The sequence below is a fragment of the Panthera leo genome, chromosome B1, assembly GCF_018350215.1.
Source record: "Panthera leo isolate Ple1 chromosome B1, P.leo_Ple1_pat1.1, whole genome shotgun sequence".
Classification (NCBI taxonomy): Eukaryota; Metazoa; Chordata; class Mammalia; order Carnivora; family Felidae; genus Panthera; species Panthera leo.
The window spans coordinates 37748951-37768873 of NC_056682.1; the positions used below are offsets into that span (position 1 = coordinate 37748951).

Below are 19923 nucleotides of genomic sequence, written 5' to 3' on the forward strand. Positions count from 1 at the left end.
GGCTCCGCAGAAGCACAGAGTTGGGTGTTTGCGCGGAGCGAGCAAGTTCCCTGGCAGGAACTGGTTCCCTTTGGGATTTTGGCTGGGGGATGGGCGGGGGAGATGGCGCTGGCGAGCGCCTTTGTTCCCCGCCAAGCTGAGCTCTGCCGTCCGGGGGCTCAGCAGCTCTCCCTCCCTTTGTCCTCCAGCCTTCCCGCTTTCTGAGCAGAGCTGTTAACTTACGACCTCCCAGACGCTAAGTCGCGCTTGCTGTCGGAACACAGTCTGTCCGGCCCCTCCGCTTTTGCCAGCCAGACTCGGGGGCTCTGCTTGGCCGGCGAGCCGCCCCTCCGCCCCGGCTCCCTCCCGCCAGTCCGTGGAGCGCGCACCGCCTCGCCGCCCTTCCTACCCTCTTCCGTGGGCCTCTAGTCTGCGCTTGACTCCGGAGACTCCCTTCTGCTAATCCTCTGGCGGTTTTCTGGGTTCTTTAGGCAGGTGTAGGTGGAATCTAAGTGATCGGCAGGACGCGCTGTGAGCCCCGCGTCCTCCTACGCCGCCATCTTCCGGAACCTCGAAAAAACCAACTTAATTATATTTTTAAAAGCATTTTAAACTGCTTTTATAAGTCTAAATATCCTTGCTTTTTTTTTTTCTGAAGGACTTAGAACATTAAACCTAAAAAGCAAAACCTTTTTTTACCTAGCCACTCCTAAATCTAAATAAATTAACTAAAAATATTGTAAATCCCAAATTTCCTTAAACATTTCACTAATGTTTACAAACTTGATCGCTTATCCTTTTCATCTAAAAAGTCAAGAACATAAATTACTTAATAATACATTTTAAATTGGAATCACAAAGCTAATTTTTCAGATATACATGAATATAGCAAATTCTCTTAAACATAACACCAAATATACAAATGATTCCTAAATTTACCCCAAAGTATCACAGAATATTTTGTTAATTATCTCTCTATACACAATTCTATGCCTTTGCAGGGTTAAAAGTTTGACTATCCAAGGCAAATTGGGGTTGCTATCTCCAACCATAGACTTTCAGCCAGGATAAGAAACCTGGTGTGGTATTCTTCAAAGATGGTTGTCTCTATAAACCATACCTGCTACAATCCACACCCCTATATAATTCCTTCTTTCAGAATCTGTGACTTTCTTGTAACTACCAGAATGTGACAGAAATGAAGTCTTGTTGCGCCCTCCCCCCAATCTCTTTGAATGTTCACTCTGAAGGAAGCCAGCTGTTATGTAAGATCTGACAACCAGTCCACCATGCCTCAGAAAAATCCAAACTAGCCACAAGCAGATGCCAGCGTGTCCTCTCTCAGCCCACAACAATTTACATCATCCCAGTTGGGGTCTAGATATTGTGCTTCTGAATCAAATCATCCCTGGGGCATCCATCTGATTCCTGACCTATATATAAATTTGTGAAATATAAAAATAAGGTTGTTTTTTCTTTTTTAGCCACAAAGTTTTAGGGTAGTTTGTTATATGACAATAGGTAACTGGAACACCTACAAGGAGACTAAGCCATTAAATGACCTGCTGAACCCCTTTTATGGTTTTTATATGGTAGGATTCCAAGCCTATCTCTTTCAATTAGGATTTCATCCTCCTATTTATTTCTTCCACTATCCTATTTATACTATTCCCTAGATCTTCAAATTTGATTTGAATCAGCACCCAACCTGAAGGTTACAGCAACTTCTTTCGTTATTTCATAGAATGTTACTTTTGTTTGTTAGTTAATTTATTTTCTTTTTGTGTGGACTAAAAAATTCACAGAAATGAAATTACATTTGATTGGATTGTGCATGCCTTTCTTTGTCAGGTTCCAAGACAACAGAATGAAATCTGCTAATAAAAAGGAGACTTGTGCCTCTGACAGTATGTAGAATCCCCTAAACCAGCATTTTGGGGCACTACTTCCTTGAGATAGATAGCATTTGCCTCGGCTCTGACGCGTTTCTGCCTTGAGACCAGGCAGCCAGAGGACTACTTTGCTCAAAAAATACTAGAGCTATAGTGCTTAGGGACTTGAATCTTGTTAAGGTTTGAGACTTATAGATTATATTACTGGCTTCAAAATATGCTGATGGAAAAATATTTAATTAAATGCCCACAAATACCTTTTTCCAAAAGAATTCCAAGAATGGGAATGTTCTATCTCAGTATGGCCTGGAGATCCCTACTACGTTCTATGCATTCGAGGTCCAGATCCTCCTTCTCTCCAGGAGCGCATGCCACAGCTCCACTCCAGAGAAAGTTGTGCACTTGCAAACCCTCAGAGTTTAAGCTCCAAACACTGCATAAAAACTGTGACACTCAGTCCTTCTCACTCCCCAGTCCATGGGTCTAGAGAGGTTTTCCTCTTGTGAGAACTCAGTGCACACTCACTCAAGTCCTCTCTCTTTTGTTTCTCCACAGAAAGGGTTCCATCCCTCATGGCACTACAGTTTTTCTCACGCAATTCACTTCCATGCAACCTCCCACCAGCCACACTGTCTCCCTCGAACCTTGGATATCTTCTGCCACTCTGCAGGTTGATGTCCTGGGTGTTTCAAGTAATCTGACCTCAATACAGCTGTGTTGAGGGACGAGGAAGGCCCAGGGTCCTCCCACTTCTCTGCCATCTTAACTCATTTAATCTTTTTTAAAGACCTAATTTTGAGTTAATTTATTAGTTATTTAATTTTTTCTCTTTTGCCACTCATTTTTCTATTTCTGTAGTTTTATTATTTCTACCCCTTAGATTTATTTTATTATATTTTTCCTAATCTCTTAAATAGATATTTCATTTATTTTCATTGTTTCTTATTTATTAAGTGCTTAGAACCACAAACATTGTTTTAGCTGAATTCTGTAAGTACTGATATGTAATGTTTTCATGATTGTTATATTCTAAGATTCTGGAATCATTTGGATTTTATTTTTCTCCTAAACCAAAGAGTTCTGCGAGAGAGTTTTTGTTTTTCACCTCCTTAAGGTCAGTTTTGTTGGTTTCTTTCTTTTTAGTTATGTTATTCATTATTGGTTTTATTATACTGTGATCATGGCTGTCTGTACCATGTCTACTTTTTGGAATTTTTATTAAGATTTTATTAGTGGCCTAGTATTTATGGTAGGTTATTTTTAAAATGTTTCACTTGACAAGAAGATGCTTTCCCTATTTTAAGGAGAAAACTACAGAGATAACAATAATAATGGCCTCATCTCATTGTTATTTAGGTATTTTATGTCATTGTCTAATTTTAATGCCTTGAATATTTATAGGTTGAGAAAATGATTTAAAGTCTTTGCTACTCTATTTCTTAATTTCCTATGGAGCTTATTGTCTGAATAGTGTATTCTATGGATAGAATATAGAATAAGAATTCTATATTATTTGATATATTAGCAACTATTAGATTCTTATTTTAGATTATTCATCCTATTTTGAAAATACATCTTTGTCTCAGTGTTTTTGGCTCTGAAAATAATTTGGTTCGCTATTATTTTTTTATTTATTTATTTTTCAATATATGAAATTTATTGTCAAAATGGTTTCCACACAACATCCAGTGCTCATCCCAAAAGGTGCCCTCCTCAATACCCATCACCCACCCTTCCCTCCCTCTCACCCCCCATCATGATTCAGTTTGTTCTCAGTTTTTAAGAGTCTCTTATGCTTTGGCTCTCTCCCACTCTAACCTCTTTTTTTTTTCCTTCCCTCCCCCATGGGTTTCTTTTAAGTTTCTCAGGATCCACATACGAGTGAAAACATATGTCCACGTTGCTACAAAGGTCCATATTTCGTTCTTTCCAATTGCCCTGTAGTACTCCATTGTGTATATAAACCACAATTTCTTTATCCATTCATCAGTTGATGCACATTTAGGCTCTTTCCATAGTTTGGCTATTGTTGAGAGTGCTACTATAAACATTGGGGTACAAGTGTCCCTATGCATCAGTACTCCTGTATCCCTTGGGTAAATTCCTAGCAGTGTTATTGCTGGGTCATAGGGTAGGTCTATTTTTAATTTTCTGAGGAACCTCCACACTGTTTTCCAGAGTGGCTGCACCAGTTTGCATTCCCACCAACAGTGCAAGAGGGTTCCCGTTTCTCCACATCCTCTCCAGCATCTATAGTCTCCTGATTTCTTCATTTTGGCCACTCTGACTGGCGTGAGGTGATATCTGAGTGTGGTTTTGGTTTGTATTTCCCTGATAAGGAGCGACGTTGAGCAGCTTTTCATGGGCCTGTTGGCCATCCGGATGTCTTCTTTAGAGAAGTGTCTATTCATGTTTTCTGCCCATTTCTTCACTGGGTTATTTGTTTCTCAGGTGTGGAGTTTGGTGAGCTCTTTATAGATTTTGGATATTAGCCCTTTGTCTGATATGTCATTTGCAAATATCTTTTCCCATTCCGTTGGTTGCCTTTTAGTTTTGTTGGTTATTTCCTTTGCTGTGCAGAAGCTTTTTATCTTCATAAGGTCCCAGTAGTTCATTTTTGCTTTTAATTCCCTTGCCTTTGGGTTTGGGTCGAGTAAGAGATTGCTACGGCTGAGGTCAGAGAGGTCTTTTCCTGCTTTCTCCTCTAAGGTTTTGATGGTTTCCTGTCTCACATTCAGGTCCTTTATCCATTTTGAGTTTATTTTTGTGAATGGTGTGAGAAAGTGGTCTAGTTTCAACCTTCTGCATGTTGCTGTCCAGTTCTCCCAGCACCATTTGTTAAAGGGACTGTCTTTTTTCCATTGGATGTTCTTTCCTGCTTTGTCAAAGATGAGTTGGCCATACGTTTGTGGGTCTAGTTCTGGGATTTCTATTCTATTCCATTGGTCTATGTGTCTGTTTTTGTGCCAATACCATGGTGTCTTGATGATGACAGCTTTGTAGTAGAGGCTAAAGTCTGGGATTGTGATGCCTCCTGCTTTGGTCTTCTTCTTCAAAATTACTTTGGCTATTCGGGGCCTTTTGTGGTTCCATATGAATTTTAGGATGGCTTGTTCTAGTTTCGAGAAGAATGCTGGTGCAATTTTGATTGGGATTGCATTGAATGTGTAGATAGCTTTGGGTAGTATTGACATTTTGACAATATTTATTCTTCCAATCCATGAGCAGGGAATGTCTTTCCATTTCTTTATATCTTGTTCAATTACCTTCATAAGCTTTCTATAGTTTTCAGCATCCAGATCTTTTACATCTTTGGTTAGATTTATTCCTAGGTATTTTAGCTTCTTGGTGCAATTGTGAATGGGATCAGTTTCTTTATTTGTCTTTCTCTTGCTTCACTGTTAGTGTATAAGAATGCAACTGATTTCTGTACATTGATTTTGTATCCTGCAACTTTGCTGAATTCATGTATCAGTTCTAGCAGACATTTGGTGGAGCCTATCAGATTTTCCATGTATAGTATCATGTCATCTGCAAAAAGCGAAAGCTTGACTTCATCTTTGCCAATTTGGATGCCTTTGATTTCCTTTTGTTGTCTGATTGCTGATGCTAGAACTCCCAACACTATGTTAAACAACAGCGGTGAGAGTGGGCATCCCTGTCGTGTTCCTGATCTCAGGGATAAAGCTCTCAGTTTTTCCCCATTGAGGATGATGTTAGCTGTGGGCTTTTCATAAATGGCTTTTATGATGTTTAAGTACGTTCCTTCTATCCTGACTTTCTCAAGGGTTTTTATTAAGAAAGGGTGCTGGATTTTGTCAAAGGCCTTTTCTGCATCGATTGACAGGATCATATGGTTCTTCTCTTTTTTTTTGTTAATGTGATGTATCACGTCGATTGATTTGCGAATGTTCAACCAGCCCTGCATCCCAGGAATGAATCCCACTTGATCATGGTGAATAATTCTTTTTATATGCCATTGAATTCGATTTGCTAGTATCTTATTGAGAATTTTTGCATCCATATTCATCAGGGATATTGGCCTGTAGTTCTCTTTTGTTACTGGGTCTCTGTCTGGTTTGGGAATCAAAGTAATACTGGCTTCATAGAATGAGTCTGGAAGTTTTCCTTCCCTTTCTATTTCTTGGAATAGCTTGAGAAGGATAGGTATTATCACTGTTTTAAACGTCTGGTAGAACTCCCCTGGGAAGCCATCTGGTCCTGGACTCTTATTTGTTGGGAGATTTTTGATAACCGATTCAATTTCTTCGCTGGTTATGGGTCTGTTCAAGCTTTCTATTTCCTCTTGATTGAGTTTTGGGAGAGTGTGGGTGTTTAGAAATTTGTCCATTTCTTCCAGGTTGTCCAATTTGTTGGCATATAATTTTTCATAGTATTCCCTGATAATTGTTTGTATCTCTGAGGGATTGGTTGTAATCATTCCATTTTCATTCATGATTTTATCTATTTGGGTCATCTCCCTTTTCTTTTTGAGAAACCTGGCTAGAGGTTTGTCAATTTTGTTTATTTTTCAAAAAACCAACTCTTAGTTTCGTTGATCTGCTCTACAGTGTTTTTAGATTCTATATTGTTTATTTCTGCTCTGATCTTTATGATTTCTCTTCTTCTGCTGGGTTTAGGCTGCCTTTGCTGTTCTGCTTCTATTTCCTTTAGGTGTGCTATTAGATTTTGTATTTGGGATTTTTCTTGTTTCTTGAGATAGGCCTGGATTGCAATGTATTTTCCTCTCAGGACTGCCTTCGCTGCGTCCCAAAGCGTTTGGATTGTTGTATTTTCATTTTGTTTGTTTCCATATATTTTTTAATTTCTTCTCTAATTGCCTGGTTGACCCACTCATTCTTTAGTAGGGTGTTCTTTAACCTCCATGCTTTTGGAGGTTCTCCAGACTTTTTCCTGTGGTTGATTTCAAGCTTCATAGCGTTGTGGTCTGAAAGTATGCATGGTGTAATTTCAATTCTTGTATACTTATGAAGTGCTGTTTTGTGACCCAGTATATGATCTATCTTGGAGAATGTTCCATGTGCACTCGAGAAGAAAGTATATTCTGTTGCTTTGGGATGAAGAGTTCTAAATATATCTGTCAAGTCCATCTGATCCAATGTATCATTCAGGGCCCTTGTTTCTTTATTGACCATGTGTCTAGCTGATCTATCCATTTCTGTAAGTGGGGTGTTAAAGTCTCCTGCTACTACCACATTCTTATCAATAAGGTTGCTTATGTTTATGAGTAATTGTTTTATATATTTGGGGGCTCCCGTATTCGGCGCATAGACATTTATAATTGTTAGCTCTTCCTGATGGATAGCCCCTGTAATTATTATATAATGCCCTTCTTCATCTCTTGTTACAGCCTTTAATTTAAAGTCTAGTTTGTCTGATAGAAGTATGGCTACTCCAGCTTTCTTTTGGCTTCCAGTAGCATGATAAATAGTTCTCCATCCCCTAACTCTCAATCTAAAGGTGTCCTCAGGTCTAAAATGAGTCTCTTGTAGACAGCAAATAGATGGGTCTTGTTTTTTTTTTATCCATTCTGATACCCTATGTCTTTTGGTTGGCGCATTTAATCCATTTACATTCAGTGTTATTATAGAAAGATACGGGTTTAGAGTCATTGTGATGTCTGTATGTTTTATGCTTGTAGCAATGTGTCTGGTACTTTGTCTCACAGGATCCCCCTTAGGATCTCTTGTAGGGCTGGTTTAGTGGTGACAAATTCCTTCAGTTTTTGTTTATTTGGGAAGACCTTTATCTCTCCTTCTATTGTAAATGACAGACTTGCTGGATAAAGGATTCTCGGCTGCATATTTTTTCTGTTTAGCACACTAAAGATATCGTGCCAATCCTTTCTGGCCTGCCAAGTTTCAAAAGAGAGATCAGTCACGAGTCTTATAGGTCTCCCTTTATATGTGAGGGCACGTTTATCCCTCGCTGCTTTCAGAATTTTCTCTTTATCCTTGTATTTTGCTAGTTTCACTATGATATGTCGTGCAGAAGATCGATTCAAGTTCCGTCTGAAGGGAGTTCTCTGTTCCTCTTGGATTTCAATGCCTTTTTCCTTCCCCAGTTCAGGGAAGTTCTCAGCTATAATTTCTTCAAATACCCCTTCAGCACCGTTCCCTCTCTCTTCCTCCTCTGGGATACCAATTATGCGTATATTATTTCTTTTTAGTGTATCACTTAGTTTTCTAATTTTCCCCTCATACTCCTGGATTTTTTTTTATCTCTCTTTTTCTCAGCTTCCTCTTTTTCCATAACTTTATCTTCTAGTTCACCTATTCTCTCCTCTGCCTCTTCAATCTGAGCCGTGGACGTTTCCACTTTATTTTGCATTTCCTTTAAAGCGGTTTTCAGCTCCTCCTGACTGTTCATTAGTCCCTTGATCTCTGTAGCAAGAGATTCTCTGCTGTCCTCTATGCTGTTTTCAAGCCCAGTGATTAATTTTATGACTATTATTCTAAATTCACTTTCTGTTATATTATTTAAATCCTTTTTGATCAGTTCATTGGCTGTTGTTATTTCCTGGAGATTCTTTTGAGGGGAATTCTTCCGTTTGGTCATTTTGGATGGTCCCTGGAGTGGTGCAGACCTGTAGGGCACTTCCCCTGTGCTGTGGTGTATAACTGGAGTTGGTGGGCGGAGCCACAGTCAGACCTGATGTCTGCCCCCAGCCCACCGCTGGGGCCACAGTCAGACTGGTGTGTGCCTTCTCTTCCCCTCTCCTAGGGGCAGGATTCACTGTGGGGTGGTGTGACCCATCTGGGCTACTTGCACACTGCCAGGCTTGTGGTGCTGGGGATCTGGCGTATTAGCTATGGTGGGTAGGCAAGGTGCACGGGGGCAGGAGGGGCAGGCTTAGCTCGCTTCTCCTTAGGTGATCCACTTCAGGAGGTGCCCTGTGGCAGCGGGAGGGAGTCAGACCCGCTGCCGGAGGGGGTGGCTCCGCAGAAGTACAGCATTGGGTGTTTGCGGGGAGCAAGCAAGTTCCCTTGCTTGGGGAACTGGTTCCCTTTGGGATTTTGGCTGGGGGATGGGCGAGGGAGATGGCGCTGGCGAGCGCCTTTGTTCCCCACCAAACTGAGCTCTGTCGTCCTGGGGCTCAGCAACTCTCCCTCCCTTTGTCCTCCAGCCTTCCCGCTTTCGGAGCAGAGCCGTTAAGTTATGACCTCCCAGATGATAAGTCACGCTCGCTGTCGGGACACACTCCATCTGGCCCCTCCGCTTTTGCCAGCCAGACTTGGGGGCTCTGCTTGGCTGGTAGGCTGCCCTTCTGCCCTGGCTCCCTCCCGCCAGTCCGTGGAGCGCGCACCGCCTCGCCGCCCTTCCTACCCTGTTCCGTGGGCCTCTCGTCTCCACTTGGCTCCAGAGACTCCATTCTGCTAGTCTTCTGGTGTTTTTCTGGGTTAGTTAGGCAGGTGTAGGTGGAATCTAAGTGATCAGCAGGACGCGCGGTGAGCCCAGAGTCCTCCTATGCCACCATCTCCCCTTGTTCTCCAATCCTTTATTTAAAAAAAAAAAATGTTTTATTTTTTGAGAAAGCACAGGGGAGGGACAAAGAGAGGGAGAGAGAATCCCAAGCAGGATTCATGCAGTCAGTGCATGGCCAGACCCAGGGCTCAATCTCACAAACAATGAGACAATGACCTGAGCCAAAATCCAGAGTCAGATGCTTAACAAATTGAGCCACCCAGGTACCCCACAGGAAACTCCTTTTGAGAGGCATTAATGGCAGCTATATTTTCTGGAGACTCTGCTTTAGTCTGATGAGGGATATTCAAAGAAGATTTCTTTCTGATCTGAATTTAGTTCAGATTTTTTTTACTTTAAAATAGTTGTGAGGTGGGGTGGCTGGGTGGCTGAGTCAGTCAAGTGTCTGACATTTGATTTCAGCTCAGGTCATGATTTATGGGTTCAAGCCCCATGTTGAGTTCTGTGCTGACAGCCTACTTGGGATTCTCTCTCTCTCTCTCTCTCTCTGTCCCCCTCTTTCTCTGCCCTTCCCACATTTGCACTCTCTCTCTCTCTCTCTCAAAATAAGTAAAAACCTAAAAAGTCTTGGGGCACCTGAGTGGCTCAGTCTGTTAGATGCCTGACTCTTGATTTTGGCTCAGGTCATAATCCCATGGTTCATGAGTTTGAGCCCTGCAGGCTCCACATTGATAGTTCAGAACCTGTTCGGGATTCTATCTCTCCCTGTTTTTGCCTCCCCATCAAAATAAATAAATACACTTAAAAAAAACAAACAAAAAAAAACACAAAAATAATCTTGATACCAACTCTAGAATTCTGAGTGAATCTCCACAAAGTTCAGCAGCAGCCATCAGGGAAATCCAGCACACAAGCCAGGCCCCCACCCCAATTGTATGAGGATGAGTACTTAATACTGGGAAGGGGTGGGAAGCTTTGCAGAAGAGAATTAATGACAGAGAGAGAGAGAGAGAGAGAGAGAGAGAGGGAGAGACAACTTTAAATTGGCTAGATTGATGAAATTTGGAGGGCAATGATGGGGGTTCAGAGCTGATAGCCAAGAAATAGTTCTTGAAGACATCTTTGGTGCAAAAAGGTGATTTTATTAAAGCACAGGGACAGAGACCATGGACAGGAAGACCTGCACTGGGGTTGTGAAGAATGGCTAGTTGTTACTATAGGGAAATTTCCAAAGAGATTTTCATATGCTAAAGACTTACAGATTACTGGAGGCCTAGTTATTGTCAAGCTAAAGTTGTTTAACCTAAAGGAAAGAGAGGGGTTGTTTAAAGCAACAATTCAAATATTCATGTCAGTTAGAAATCCAGAAATATTTTTTGTGGTAATCTGGAATGTATACACAACATTTTCTTTTTATGAGAGCAAAAGTTCCACCTGTGCAACAGCTAAAACATCTAACGCTGTTCTGTTTTGTAGAATATTTTTATGCATTTGAATTATTTTAGTATTTAATAATATAACGTTATTTTGAGAGTCATTTAAGGTTTTTAACTGTGTAAAAGGTGGTATATAGCCATTACATAGACTCTGTTTTGTTTAGTAAACAACCAAGTAATTAAGAAGAGGTACTTTCATAGAAACAAGAAAAATATAGGTTAATGGTTACAGAAAATTACAAACTCAGGGTCTGCCAGTGCTGCCAATAAGATTTTTTAGATATCAGGCTTGAAGCAGCCTCAGATGGTATGGTAACTGGCAGCAGAGATTATATGGTCTTTCTGGTTTGTAACTCAAATGTCTGTGGTGATCCTTTTGAATGCCCCTTTGTAAGAAAGAATTGTTAGTGTAAATTGGGGAAAGGGGAATGAAAAAGAAAGGTACAGCCATCAAAAGAGAAGTTTGAAGTCTTCCACAAGTTTGTAGGAATAAGTACTTTAGTTTGCTCACTGGTTTCCTGTTAAGGGGGTACAGGTTTATTTTAGATATAAGAGCTTATGAAGAGTGCCCCTATAACTTTATTGCAGTGGGAGTATATAATATGACCTACTAGGGGCCTTTCCATTTTGGAATTAAATCCCCTGCTGTATTAGACTTTCAATCCTTTAAATAAACTAGGCCTCCTGGGTTTATATGGATGGAGTGGGTTTCTAGTAACTGTCAGTTCAGGTTTAGGGAGGATATGGTTTGCATATTTATTTATAGATTTATGGATTAACCTGGCTTCAAGTGAATAATTTAATAAAACACTATAGTCTTCATTGATTGATAGGTCTACAGTGAGAAAAGTCTTTTCATATACAATTGTTGGGGGAGTCCATCCCCATTTTTTAGTTGTTTAAATAATCATATGCCCATGGGGTTCTGTTATCACCACAGAATAATAAGCAAGAAGATTGTTCATACCTGTGCTGTTGTGACAATTTTTCTGAAATTTACCTCAAGTTGTCTAGCTTAGGCAAACATTTAAAGACAATCAGAACTAGAATTTAACATCCATAAAGATGCCTTATTAAAACATGATTTTACTCTCTAATAACCTTCATTTCCAGAGATAGTCAAACCAAGACTAATTTATTTGTAAAGCAAGTTCAGTTTTAACAAGCTCGGCCTAATTATTTACATAAGTTTAGCAAGAGTAGTGATTGATCGTATAGATCTTTTAAAATTTGCTTTGCTGGAACTTTTTATAAGGAACCTCTAAATTGAACTTTTAGTAGCCCCTCTAGGCCAGAAGCCAAGCCAAGTACTTGCCATCAGACATGCCTGCAATACCTATAGATTTGGGCAAATTCTTCTTCATGAGATTCCTGAAGTATCCTGAGGTACTTGCACCTTTCAGAAATTGGCATTCTTTACTCACCTGGTAAGGCTGCTGGGAGCTCTGTAAGCAAGGTATCAGGCTAGCTTTTCCAAGGAGCTTAATGGCTCCATGATTCATAAAGTCAACCTTAGTTCCTTAAAATTGTATGGTCATATCTGAGCCTATGTATGTCTCTCAAATACGATATTCCAGTCAAAGCCTTGCTAAAATAAACAGTATTTCCAATGATGTCTTGTTACAAGATGAACAGAGTCTTATTGAACTTATGCAAATAACTGTAATTGCCATGAAAGAAAGAACACTCACTGAGTTTGTGAATTTCAGAAGGTTCAGGTAAAAAGAAAAGTTAAACACTTCAGTTTGTTTACAAATGAATACTTTATCACACTTCTGTATGTCATAGATGTCTTAAGAGAAAGTTTCCTTAATCTGGAAAAGCAAATATTTGGATAATCAGCAATATTTTAAAACAAGGGTCACAAAAAGTATAATCTTCCTCAGTTCACTTGGTCCAATGTTCCTAATTCTTGTTCAGTTTGAATGTAGCTTTTTAGTTCTGGAAATTCATACCCATTTTAGTATCATTCTTAAAGATGTCAAATACCTGTATTTGTTCTAAAAGTTTTTTATGAATCTCCTTGAAGATGAAATATGTTTTGTGAGAGAATAAGAACAATTATAAATGACAAAAACTCAGAAATGGACACTGTTACAGATCTGATGAGAGTTCATTATGATGCAATTGACAAGGTAATCCAGTTATTCTGTGACACATCTAACACTTTGATAATCAGAAAATCAAGTGATGACCTTATTACCAAAACATTAAAAGTTTAGGAGTTGCATGTATATTTGAGCAGTTATAGCATTTACCCAAGCAATACAGCCCCAAGGTTTACCATTTGTTTGACAATGCTTTTCAGAGTAACTTTACATAAATAAAGCTTAATTGGTCAAAAATACTTCATTTACAATTTAAATCTTGGGAAAGTTTGTTAAAACCTTAGAAAGCTATAAAGCACATCCTAAATAGGATTATATATCATTACAAATCTTATTTAACCAAGGTGGCAATAAGAGGTTCCAGAGGCAAATATGTTAGGGTTATATAGTTAGCAAAACTTAGCTCCTTTAGTGGATCCTGAGAAACTTAACAGGAACCCATGGGGGAGGGGAAGGGAAAAAAAAAGAGAGAAGTTAGAGTGGGAGAGAGCCAAAGCATAAGAGACTCTTAAAAACTGAGAACAAACTGAGGGCTGATGGGGGGTGGGAGGGAGGGGAGGGTGGGTGGTGGGTATTGAAGAGGGCATCTTTTGGGATGAGCACTGGGTGTTGTATGGAAACCAATTTGACAATAAATTTCTAAAAAAAAAAAACAAAAAAAAACACAAAACAAAACACAAAACAAAACAAAACAAAAAAAACTTAGCTCCTTTAACATTGAGAAGTTGTAACTAAGTAATCAAAGACCTGAAAAAGACAAACATCAGCTTTGGTTTTCTTGGCAGACAAAAAGGAAAAAACAAAACAAACAAACAAAAAAACTTTTTTTTTACATTTTCTTATCAAGAGCAGGTCAACAGTCCAAGAAAACTTAGTCTTTTGAGCAGAGAGAAAAGCAGAATCTATTTCAACCTTAGTCTGTCCTAACCACACATAAAATTCCTTTCCAAAATTTCCCTTCATGAACCTTCTACACCTCTCCTTTGCCTTCAAATCATGTCCCAAGCCATATCTCTCGAAACAACCAATCTCATTTAGAACAAAATTACTTTCTTTTACCTTTAACAAAAATACTTTGCATTCCTTTTATCTTTCTTACAAATCTCCTATTTTTTTTTTACATACAGAGTTGTTTCCCTTATTTACATCAGTCTTAAGTTCATTCAGCAGAATTAACTCTTAGAAACCATAGTCTTCAGTGAAAACTAAGTAGTAACCAATTGTAAACTGTTACACCAGAATTCTTTAGATGACAAATTTATGAACCTTAAGCACCAAGCATGTTTACCAACAGACCCAAAATAGCCTTATTTGCTCTCCAGTAAATCAAAAACACAAACCTATGTTCAGTAATCAATGCTTTAGTATTTTATCCTCTTTGGAAAAGACCTAGATGTCCAACGAATTCAATCCCATTTATCATGCAAGTGAAACTTCAAAGTTTCATTTTACCAAAGACTTTGAAAACTATCTTAATAATTACCCATGAAAACTTTAAGATAGACAAAATTAACCTTTAAGTCATCTTTTTACTAATAAGTTGGAAGAGATAATATGAGCTTATTTGATCTTTAGCAAACATAGGTAGAATAAGTTTCATATTTAATGCTGATAACTCTAAAGACATGTCTACCTTAATTAAACCAACAAACTTAAATTACTTTGATTGTTATGCCCAGAATTCATGATCCCCAAAGACCACCAGGGAGCCGAGTCCCATGCAAAAGCAAAAGAGCCTTTATTCTAGCTAGCTCGAGCTCAATCTCTTACCTGCACCAACGCAGCGGTGAGATACCAGGGAGAGAGAGCAAGTTTCAAAAGGACAAAGGTTTTATTGGGGCCTAGGGGCAGTTGGTGAGGTAATGGCTATGGCCTCAGCCTATTGGCTGGGGAAGGGTCTGAGTCCTGTTAGGCAGGTGAGGGGGGCAGTTACTCAAGGGGAGGAGGTGTGGTCAAGGTGAAGGACACAGAACAAGATGGAGTCAGCCGGCGTAGGCCCACCCTTTGATTCCCCCCTTGCCATGTAGCTTAGGGACCCAATCATGGGACCGGCTGCATTTATGGTGACAAGGGGAACAGAGTTTGGAGGTTTACGCAAAGTTCTGGGAAGCAAGTGTCCCTGGGATGGCTCTGGGAGGTCTGATTAAGTATTGTCCCTGAGCTGATGTCTATGATCTGCCAGGTGATGTTTTGGGGGGCGTGGGGACTCCCGGCAGCATGAGCAATGACAAGCAGAGTTAACAGAGTTACCAATATTAGGTGGGTTGAATGCGCTGTAGCTTGAGCTTGAGCGGGTTGTGTTGGTCCCGACTGATGGCCCATCGCGTGACGAAGTCCTTCCAGATCGAGGAGGTGTCTGCTGGCCGAACGTGGGTGTGATGGACCCAGGTCACAATGCCGTCTACTTTGAAAGCGGTGGGGGTTGTCAACACCACGATGTAGGGTCTCTTTCAGCGCGGCTTGAGAGTCTCTCGGTGGTGCCTCTTGACATAGACCCAGTCTCCTGGCCTGTACTGATGAGGTGTCCGGGTCGGGCCAGCCTCATAGATGGCACAGAGGCGCGGCCAAATGTCCTCGTGCACCCTCTGGAGCCCTCTCAAGGAAAGAAAAACTTCTTGATCTTTAAACTCAGCCATAAATTCAGCTTGAAGGCTGGGAATAACAGGGGGTGGCCTGCCAAAAATGATCTCATAGGGAGTAAAACCCAGAGTGTAAGGAGTGTTTCTAACCCAGTAAAGAGCGTACGGTAGGAGAGTCACCCAGTCCCTGCCAGTCTCCGTGGTTAATTTGGTAAGGGTCTCTTTTAGGGTTCTATTCATTCTTTCTACCTGTCCTGAGCTCTGGGGCTTATAAGCACAATGTAATTTCCAGTTTGCCCCCACCGCCTTGGCTACTGCCTGTGTTACCTTTGAGATAAAAGCTGGTCCATTGTCTGATCCTACCATGGCAGGAAAACCATACCTGGGTAAGATGTCTTCTAGTAGCTTCTTAGCCACCGTCTGAGCCGTTTCATGCTTGGTTGGGTATGCCTCCACCCAGCCAGAGAAGGTGTCTGTAAATACTAAAAGATATTTATAACCATACTTTCCTGGTTTGACTTCAGTGAAGTCGACTTCCCATTGGGCTCCCGATCTGGTGCCTCTGAGCCTGGTTCCTTTTTTATTTGATGTGGCTCTCGCGTTGGTGAGTTGGCAGGTCTTTGCAGGCAGATACAACTTGCTCTATTTTGGTGTCCTGTTGGTGAATCTTGATTCTGGCATGTTGGATTAAGTCTTTTAATTTTTGGGCCCCCCATGGGAGTAGACCAATGCATGTGCTCTAATACTGAGACTCCAAGCCAGTCTGGCAGCACGAGCTCCTTGTTAGGTGTATACCACCATCCCTTTATCTCCTGGGCCATGGGGAGTTTCTTGATCTGCTGTAACTCCTACTGGGAGTATTTGGGCTGGTCTGGTAAAACTGGGTCTCCCGGGTCCGGTAGTTGTATGGTCATGGTGGGGACTGAAGTAAGGGCGACTGCCTTGGCTGCCTGGTCAGCCTTTCGATTACCTCTAGCTACTGGGTTATCAGCTTTTTGGTGCCCTTGGCAGTGGATAATGGCTAGCTTGGCAGGAAGCCATAAGGCCGTAAGCAGGTTAAGTATCTCCTGCTTATTTTTTATAGTTCGTCCTTCTGCTGTCAGTAACCCCCTCTCCTGATAAATTGCCCCATGAATATGAGCTGTGGCAAATGCATAACGGCTGTCTGTGTAGATGTGAAGCCGTTTTCCAGCTCCCAGCATCAGCGCCTTGGTGAGGCCTATGATCTCTGCTCGCTGGACTGACGTTCCGGAGGGTAGAGCCTCTGCCCATACGGTGTCTGTTTCGGTGACCACCGCTACACCCGCATACCTGTGTCCGTCTCGCACAAAGCTGTTGCCATCAGTGAACCAAGTAATCTCAGCATCAGGGAGGGGCCGGTCGGTCAGGTCCGTCCAGAATCCACGTACTTGTTCCAGGATTCCCGAACAGTCATGTAGTGGAGCACCTAGGTCAGGGTCGGGCAGCAGGGTTGCAGGATTGAGGGTTGCACTGGGGTGGAACCGCACTCGTGGAGTGTTGAGTAGGAGGCTCTGGTAATGAGTCATACGTGTATTGCTATCCATCTATCCGGAGGCTGTTTCAGTACCCCTTCAATGGCATGTGGGGTCGTGATCCAGATCTCCTGTCCTAGGGTCAGTTTGTCTGCATCCTTGACTAGGAGTGCTGTCGCCGCAATAATTCTTAGGCATGGCGGCCAGCCGGCAGCCACTGGGTCTAGTTTCTTAGACAGGTAAGCCACCGGGCGGTTCCAGGGGCCTAAGGCTTGAGTTAGAACCCCTTTTGCTATTCCCTTATGTTCGTCTACAAAGAGGTGGAAGCGCTTCGTAATGTCTGGTAGACTCAGGGCTGGGGCACTTAGGAGGGCCTTTTTTAACTGATTAAAGGCAGTTTCTTCTTTTTCAGCCCATTTAAATGTTTTCCCCTCTTTGGTAGCTTCATATAAGGGCCTGGTGATCTCAGTAAAACCTGGAACCCAGAGGCGGCAGTAGCCGGCTGATCCTAGGAATTCCCTCACTTCTCTTTGGGAGGTGGGAGTAGGGATCTTTAGGACAGTTTCTTTTCTGGCATCTGATAACTGCCACTGTCCGCCCTCCAGGATATATCCCAGGTAACTTACACTCTCCCTGCATATCTGAGCCTTCTTCGTGGATGCCCGGTACCCTAAGGCCCCCAGGGTAGCCAGCAGGTCCTGGGTCCCTCGTTCACAGTCTTTGGCCATGTCGGCAGCAATCAGGATGTCATCTACATACTGCAGAAGTGTGAGGCCAGGATGCTCCCTTCTGTACTCACCCAGGTCCTCGTGTAGTGCCTCGTCGATAATGGTGGGTGAATTTTTGAATCCCTGAGGTAGCCGTGTCCAGGTGAGTTGCCCACTGTAGCCCTCCTCCGGATCATGCCACTCAAAGGCGAACAAGGGTTGGTTCTGGGGTCCCAGCGGCAGACTGAAGAAGGCATCCTTTAAATCTAGTACAGTATACCAGACCCTGGAGGGCGCCAAGAAGCTCAAGAGAGTATATGGGTTGGGAACAGTTGGGTGTATGTCTGTGACCCTCCTATTTACTTCCCGGAGGTCTTGTACTGGTAGGTAGTCATTTGTGTGAGGCTTTTTGACCGGCAGTAGGGGGGTGTTCCAGGCAGACTGGCAAGGAACTAGTACCCCTAGGCTTCGTAGTCTCTGGATGTGTGGCTGGATCCCCTTCCGGGCCTCCTGAGACATGGGGTATTGTTTGATCCTTACTGGACTCTCTCCTGGCTTGAGCTCTACCAGGACTGGGGTCCTGTGAGTGGTTAGTCCCATCCCCCCCATCTCTGCCCAAACCGAGGGGAATTCTTGTAGCCATCTGTCTATATTATCCTCTCTTGGGAGTGCCTCCTGGTGGAGAAGGTATTCATCCTCCAGTTTCATGGTCAGGACCTGGATGGGGTGGCCCTTGTCATCAGTGACCTGAGGCCCCCCTTGTCTGAAAGTTATCTGAGTTCCAATCTTGGTCAGTAAGTCCCATCCTAACAGCGGGTAGGGGCATTCTGGTATTACCATAAAGGAGTGGGATACCCGGCCCATCCCCAAATCTACTGTTCTTCGGGTAGTCCATGAATACTGGCTCATACCAGTTGCCTCTTGTACCCAGGACTTCTTGCTGGCTAGTTTTCCTTGTGGGGTGCGGAGCACCGAATGTTGTGCTCCGGTGTCGACCAGGAAGTCAACAGGTGTCCCCTCCACTTTAAGAGTTACCCTGGGTTTGGAGAGAGGGTCTGAACCCCGACTCCCCTAATCACTTAGTTCATATATCTCTAGGACTTTTACTCGATCAGTCTTGCTTCCCTACCTGCTGGCCCTTTTTGGACAATCTCAGGCTCAATGCCCTATCTCCTTGCAGTATGTGCACTGATTCTTCTGCAACCTCTGCTTCCCCCCCCCCTTGGTGGTTCCTTTACCTTTTCTTGTGTCATCTGCCAGCTGCCAGAGACGGCGGTCTCGTTCCTCGGGGGAGTCAGCAATGGTAGCTAGTAGTATTCTGGCCAGGTCTTGAGTCTGCTTACTGCTGGCAGCCGCCATGGAACGAGCCTGCTTGTCCTCAGGAGGCTCCCGGTTATTATATACCTTTTCGGCTACCACCAGGAAGTCCTGCAGAATTTTTTCTCCTAGTCTATCTATTTTCTGTAATTTTCTCCTAATGTCTATGGCCGATTGGTTTACAAAGGCCATGATAACAGCTGCCTTGCTTTCCGGAGCCTCTGGATCCATGGGGGTATAGGTACGGAATGCCTCCATGATCTGTTCTAAAAAGGCAGCTGGAGATTCATCTTTTCCCTGTTGTACATTTCCTACCTTGGCCAAATTGGTTGGCTTTCTAGCAGCCATTCGGAGACCCCCCATTAGAGTCTGGCGGTAGACCTGGAGCCTCTCCTTACCTTCTGCCATGTTGAAATCCCACTGGGGCCGAGTTAAGGGGAAGGAGACATCTATCTGAACCTGGTTGGTGGTGGGATTCCCGTCTGCACCCGGAACTAGTTTTCGGGCCCCATTGAGGATTCTTTCTCTTTCTTCAGTCGTGAACAGGACCTGCAAAAGCTGCTGGCAATCGTCCCACGTGGGCTGATGGATAAAAAGAACAGAGTCTAATAAATCAATAAGCCCTGCCGGTTTCTCGGAAAACTTAGGATTCTGAGCTTTCCAATTGTAGAGGTCACTAGTGGCGAAAGGCCAATAGTGATGGGGCTGATTCCCCTCCGCGTCTGGGGGTCCGGTGGCTCTCAGGGGCAGAGTAGTGGAGTAGGCGGCAGAGGCAGATTGCTCCCTCTGAGCCCTTTGTCTGGTAAAGGGCGGGCTTCCCACTGGAGCGTTTCCGCCTCCCGCTCTCGGAACTGCGTCTGCCTCCCCCGGAGGGGGAGGATGGTGTTCTTCCGGCATCCTAGAGGGGTTATACGGGGGAGGAAAAATTAATTCTTCTTCAGTACCCCCCTGTAGGACAGGGTAGAG

The 19923-nt window shown here is 42.7% G+C and overlaps 1 protein-coding gene across 1 annotated transcript; it reads right to left on the minus strand.

The window, feature by feature from the left end:
- Nucleotides 1–527: 527 nt before the first annotated feature.
- On the minus strand, nt 528–19647 carry LOC122218357 (the record flags this gene model as incomplete). Its single annotated transcript, XM_042936663.1, is given in 2 exon segments — nt 528–549; nt 17693–19647. Coding segments are annotated over 2 exon segments (1977 nt in total), but the record flags the coding sequence as incomplete, so codon positions are not given.
- Nucleotides 19648–19923: the final 276 nt, after the last annotated feature.